The sequence below is a fragment of the Oncorhynchus keta genome, chromosome 11 (genome assembly GCF_023373465.1).
Source record: "Oncorhynchus keta strain PuntledgeMale-10-30-2019 chromosome 11, Oket_V2, whole genome shotgun sequence".
Taxonomy (NCBI): Eukaryota; Metazoa; Chordata; class Actinopteri; order Salmoniformes; family Salmonidae; genus Oncorhynchus; species Oncorhynchus keta.
In genome coordinates, this window is record NC_068431.1 from 8,026,964 (window position 1) to 8,033,053 (window position 6,090).

General features: G+C 43.0%; 1 protein-coding gene and 1 long non-coding RNA gene across 3 annotated transcripts in view; one reads left to right on the top strand and one right to left on the bottom strand.

Annotated features, from left to right (window-relative positions):
• Positions 1 to 2,585: 2,585 nt before the first annotated feature.
• Positions 2,586 to 6,090, bottom strand: part of LOC127933054 (calcium/calmodulin-dependent protein kinase kinase 1-like) — a 257,072-nt gene continuing 253,567 nt past the window's right edge. Inside the window, exons 16-17 of one of the 2 annotated variants that reach the window (XM_052529355.1) lie at positions 3,846 to 3,893; positions 2,586 to 2,795 (exon numbers count right to left, since the gene is read on the bottom strand). In XM_052529355.1, coding sequence (XP_052385315.1) covers positions 2,666 to 2,795; positions 3,846 to 3,893 — 178 coding nt within the window. In that variant the 3' untranslated portion in view covers positions 2,586 to 2,665. The remainder of the gene's footprint in view (positions 2,796 to 3,845; positions 3,894 to 6,090) is intronic. The other variant, XM_052529356.1, reaches the window with a different exon arrangement.
• Positions 5,217 to 6,042, top strand: LOC127933059 (uncharacterized). The gene is made up of 3 exons (XR_008147069.1): positions 5,217 to 5,314; positions 5,383 to 5,459; positions 5,528 to 6,042. It is a non-coding gene; the product is annotated as an uncharacterized LOC127933059 (long non-coding RNA).

Here is a 6,090-nt window from a genome sequence, read left to right on the forward strand (position 1 = left end):
TCTACGTATGGGTGGTCCCGGGAGATCGAACCCACTACCCTGGCGTTTTTTTTTTTACAAGCGCCATGCTCTACCAACTGAGCTTTGCAGGACCACCTTTAAAAGACGCATTAATCACAGATCTGCTGAAATCAGCAGCTGTTCCGTACCGCATATAAAGGTTGCATAACTAAAATGACAGGGAACACGTTTTAAAGGTAAATCAATTGCGTCCCATCTTTTCTATGATTGTGTGCACAGACAATTAGTTGTTTTTCAAATTGAGCCCCCTGGCATTCTATCCAATCAGCGGTTAGATCTGCTTTATTAGTTTTGATTGCCATTTAAAGGTAATTTCTGATTGAGCCGACATACGCAGTGTTTAACATGAATGTGGTCACGGCGAACATTGCCTTTAAAAAGGTGCATAGCCTAAAAGAGGCGATCGGATTGAATCCCTGCCTGAGAGGCTTAAATCAGAGGCTCTATTCAGAAGTGCTATTGACCCTTAATTTATACGCTGCCCTCTTCTATCAGTCCTCAATGGAGTGTTTTGCACAATAGAATTGCATCAAATCTGAAGAGATTTAGGGATTGTGTTGTTGTGAATATAGAGACGTTGTTGCTCGTGGTGTTCCTAGTCACCATATTGTAATGGTCCCTGGCAGAGCTCCAGAGAGAGAGAGAGCCAGCCAGCCAGCCAGCCAGACAGACAGACAGACAGACAGACAGACACAGCCAGACAGAAAGACAGACACACAGCCAGACAGACAGACAGCCAGCCAGACGGACAGACAGACAGACAGACAGACTTAACAGTCCCCTCTCTTCAGCTGTTGGTGCTACTCACGACCAAACAATGAAACACACCGTGAAAGCTACTAAAGTTCTGAAAGATGCTCTGCCTCTGATTACTGATCACAGCCCGACTGGAGACGATCAATCACACACAGTAGAGATTCCAGCGCACGGTTTCTGAGTCAGATAGTCAGATAGTCAGATAGAGCAGTGATGGAAGAAGGAGAAAGTGTTAATGGGAGAAGAGGATGTGTTTAGAGGAGAAGATGAGAGCAACAGAGATGAAGACAAGACTGTGACATGGCCTGTCGACTGGAGGTCAAACGGAGGTGTGTGTGTGTCTGTGTGTGTGTGTGTGTGTGTGTGTGTGTGTGTGTGTGTGTGTGTGTGTGTGTCTGTGTGTGTCTGTGTATGTGTTTGAGCGTGTGTAATGGTGTGTGTGATTTGTGTTAATTATCAAGGTAAATATCACCAAAGCAGTGTCTGTGGAACCAATCAAAGCCTGCACCCTGTGTGTGTGTGCACCTGTGTGTGTGTGTGTCAACCAGTTCAACAAGGTGTGTCTGTGTGTGTGGAAGGTTTATGTTTTGAACAGCTTAGCATAATGGTTCCTGGAAGCTGATTTCCTGTTAATTATCAAGGTAAATATCACCAAAGCAGCTGATCTGTGGAACCAATCAAAGCCTCAGCACCCTGTGGGGAGCATTTTCCATGACTGGGGATGCCTGTGGCTGTTACAAAACCAATCAACCAGTTCAACAAGGCTGTTAGGGAAAACCACTGTCCATGACTGTGAAGGTTTAAGATGCTTAAAAGCCTAGCCATGTATGGGCCTGAGCTGTTAGGGAACCTATTGTCCATCACTGAAGGATGCCTCAAGAGGCTGTTACAACCTATTGTCCATCACTGTGATTTCTGATGCCTCAAGAGGCTGTTAGGGAACCTATTGTCCATCACTGTGAAGGATGCCTCAAGAGGCTGTTAGGGAACCTATTGTCCATCACTGTGAAGGATGCCTCAAGAGGCTGTTAGGGAAAACCTATTTTCCATGACTGTGAAGGATGCCTCAAGAGGCTGTTAGGGAAAACCTATTGTCCATCACTGTGAAGGATGCCTCAAGAGGCTGTTAGGGAAAACCTATTGTCCATGACTGTGAAGGATGCCTCAAGAGGCTGTTAGGGAAAACCTATTGTCCATGACTGTGAAGGATGCCTCAAGAGGCTGTTAGGGAACCTATTGTCCATGACTGTGAAGGATGCCTCAAGAGGCTGTTAGGGAAAACCTATTGTCCATGACTGTGAAGGATGCCTCAAGAGGCTGTTAGGGAACCTATTGTCCATGACTGTGAAGGATGCCTCAAGAGGCTGTTAGGGAACCTATTGTCCATTGACTGTGAAGGATGCCTCAAGAGGCTGTTAGGGAACCTATTGTCCATCACTGTGAAGGATGCCTCAAGAGGCTGTTAGGGAACCTATTGTCCATTGATCATGAAGGATGCCTCAAGAGGCATTAGGGAACCTATTGTCCATTGAGTGAAGGATGCCTCTTCTCTGAACAGTGACATCATGGTGACAACAAACATAACAAAACAAACAGACAACAGACATCATGACAGACAGACAGACAGACAGACAGACAGACAGACAGACAGACAGACAGACACAGTAGAGATTTCAGTAGTCTTGAGTTTACCAGTGAACAACCCATGAGTACGGTCTCCAGTGCTGTCGGAGTGTTTCTTTGGGTAATTACACACGATGACGGAGTGAGGTGAGATCAGGGAAGGATGAAGAGGAGGGACAGGAACATAAGAGTGAAGTGCATTATATATTTAATGGGAGAGAGGCAATGTACAGATGGGGGTTTAAAGGGGAATGGCATATAGTTCTTAAAGGGGAGGAGGTGGCTCAGATGCCTGTGTGGAGCTAAGCTGGGCTTTGCTGACTGGAGAAGAGGGTTCATCTTCATCCAGGTCTTCTAGCTCTCCCTCCCTACTGCCCTCTCCACTGCTGCCCTTCCTGAGAGAGAGAGAGAGAGAGAGAGAGAGAGAGAGAGAGAGAGAGAGAGAGAGAGAAAGAGAGAGAGAGAAGAAGAAGGAGAAAGAAAGAGAGAGAAGAAGAAGGAGAAAGAAAGAAAGAGAAGAAGAAGGAGAAAGAAAGAAAGAGAGAGAAGAAGAAAGAGAAAGAAAGAAAGAGAGAGAAGAAGAAGGAGAAAGAAAGAAAGAGAGAGAAGAAGAAAGAGAAAGAGAAAGAGAAAGAGAGAGAGAGAGAGAGAGAGAGAGAGAGAGAGGTAGAAAGAGAGAGAGAGAGGTAGAAAGAGAGAGAAGAAGAAGGAGAAAGAAAGAGAGAGAAGAAGAAGGAGAAAGAAAGAAAGAGAAGAAGAAGGAGAAAGAAAGAAAGAGAGAGAAGAAGAAGGAGAAAGAAAGAAAGAGAGAGAAGAAGAAGGAGAAAGAAAGAAAGAGAGAGAAGAAGAAGGAGAAAGAAAAGAAAGAAAGAGAGAAGAAGAAGGAGAAAGAAAGAAAGAGAGAGAAGAAGAAAGAGAAAGAGAGAGAGAAAGAGAGAGAGAGAGTAGAAAGAGAGAGAGAGAGGTAGAAAGAGAGAGAAGAAGAAGAAGAAGAAGAAAGAGAAAGAGAAAGAGAAGAAGAAAGAGAAAGAGAGAAGAGAGAGAGAGAGAGAGAAAGAGAGAGAGAGAGAGAGAGAGAGAAAGAGAAAGAGAGAGAGAGAGAGAGAGAGAGAGAGAGAGAGAGAGAGAGAGAGAGAGAGAGAGAGAGAGAGAGAGAGAGAGAGAGAGAGAGAGAAATTAGTCAAAGTCTACAGTCAAGTCTCTTATCATACATGTGGAGAGAAACGGCAGCCACCTTAATGTCATCACAATGAGGAAGCGAAGAAACACCACAAAGAATGACAACATACAGCAATGGTGACAACAACACGTGATGTGTAACCTAGGGAGATGAGAGTTGGAGACCATTGAGTGACAGTTTGGGGGAAAAACATTTGCCCCAATGAAGGAACCCCAATGGGTGAGGGGTGGTTCCAAGTGTTGGACAAGTGACCACACAAATTTACCTTAGAGAGGGGTGGAGTTTTAAAGAGTGGCGGAATGGCCACACGTCCCTGCAGCAGAAAAAGCAGGGGAGAAAATGGACACAGGGTCAGAGGTCGGAGACTGAGGTCAGGAGGTCAGAGGGTGATGGAGCAGCCATTGAGCCTCTTTCTCCCACTCCACTCATCCCAGAGTCAGTTGACCCTAGACACTTGTCAGGTCAGCTTCATTGTTTTTCCCTAACGGTTAGGGATTGTGAAGGTCAAGCTGTTAATCCTAGATCTGTGCCTGGAAGTGTCCATTTTGTTATCCAGTGTCAGGTCAATAAATCAGTCAAATGTATTTTATAAAGACCTTTTTATATCAGCAGTGGTCACAAAGTGCTTTACAGATACCCAGCCTAAAACCCCCAAAATGTATGTAACCTTTACTTAACTAGGCAAGTCAGTTAAGAACAAATCCTTATTTACAATGACGGCTTCCCCAAACCCAGACGACGCTGGGCCAATTGTGTGCCGCCCTGTGGGATCCCCAATCACAGTCACGGTCGATGTGATGCAGCCTGGATTCGAGCCAGGTGCCTCTTGCACTGAGATGTGTCTTAGACCAGTGCACCACTCGGGTTCTCACAAACCTTTCCCAACGATGCAGAGTAAAAAATAAATCCCCAACATAGTAACTAACACGTGTACAGTACATGAAGGCAGGGTCATGTGACTAGACATCAGGATAGATAATAATAAGGTATTTGAGGTAGATATGTACATGAAGGCAGGGTAAAGTGACTAGACATCAGGATAGATAATAATAAGGTATTAGAGGTCGATATGTACATGAAGGCAGGGTAAAGTGACTAGACATCAGGGTAGATAATAATAAGGTATTTGAGGTAGATATGTACATGAAGGCAGGGTAAAGTGACTAGACATCAGGATAGATAATAATAAGGTATTAGAGGTAGATGTGTACATGAAGGCAGGGTAAAGTGACTAGACATCAGGATAGATAATAATAAGGTATTTGAGGTAGATATGTACATGAAGGCAGGGTAAAGTGACTAGACATCAGGATAGATAATAATAAGGTATTTGAGGTAGATATGTACATGAAGGCAGGGTAAAGTGACGAGGCATCAGGATAGATAATAATAAGGTATTTGAGGTAGATATGTACATGAAGGCAGGGTAAAGTGACGAGTCATCAGGATAGATAATAATAAGGTATTTGAGGTAGATGTGTACATGAAGGCAGGGTAAAGCGACTAGACATCAGGATAGATAATAATAAGGTATTTGAGGTAGATATGTACATGAAGGCAGGGTAAAGTGACGAGGCATCAGGATAGATAATAATAAGGTATTAGAGGTAGATGTGTACATGAAGGCAGGGTAAAGTGACTAGACATCAGGATAGATAATAATAAGGTATTTGAGGTAGATGTGTACATGAAGGCAGGGTAAAGTGACTAGACATCAGGATAGATAATAATAAGGTATTTGAGGTAGATATGTACATGAAGGCAGGGTAAAGAGACTAGACATCAGGATAGATAATAATAAGGTATTTGAGGTAGATATGTACATGAAGGCAGGGTAAAGTGACTAGACATCAGGATAGATAATAATAAGGTATTTGAGGTAGATGTGTACATGAAGGCAGGGTAAAGAGACTAGACATCAGGATAGATAATAATAAGGTATTAGAGGTAGATGTGTACATGAAGGCAGGGTAAAGTGACTAGACATCAGGATAGATAATAATAAGGTATTTGAGGTAGATATGTACATGAAGGCAGGGTAAAGTGACTAGACATCAGGATAGATAATAATAAGGTATTTGAGGTAGATATGTACATGAAGGCAGGGTAAAGTGACTAGACATCAGGATAGATAATAATAAGGTATTAGAGGTAGATGTGTACATGAAGGCAGGGTAAAGTGACTAGACATCAGGATAGATAATAATAAGGTATTTGAGGTAGATATGTACATGAAGGCAGGGTAAAGTGACGAGACATCAGGATAGATAATAATAAGGTATTAGAGGTAGATGTGTACATGAAGGCAGGGTAAAGTGACTAGACATCAGGATAGATAATAATAAGGTATTTGAGGTAGATATGTACATGAAGGCAGGGTAAAGTGACTAGACATCAGGATAGATAATAATAAGGTATTTGAGGTAGATATGTACATGAAGGCAGGGTAAAGTGACTAGACATCAGGATAGATAATAATAAGGTATTAGAGGTCGATGTGTACATGAAGG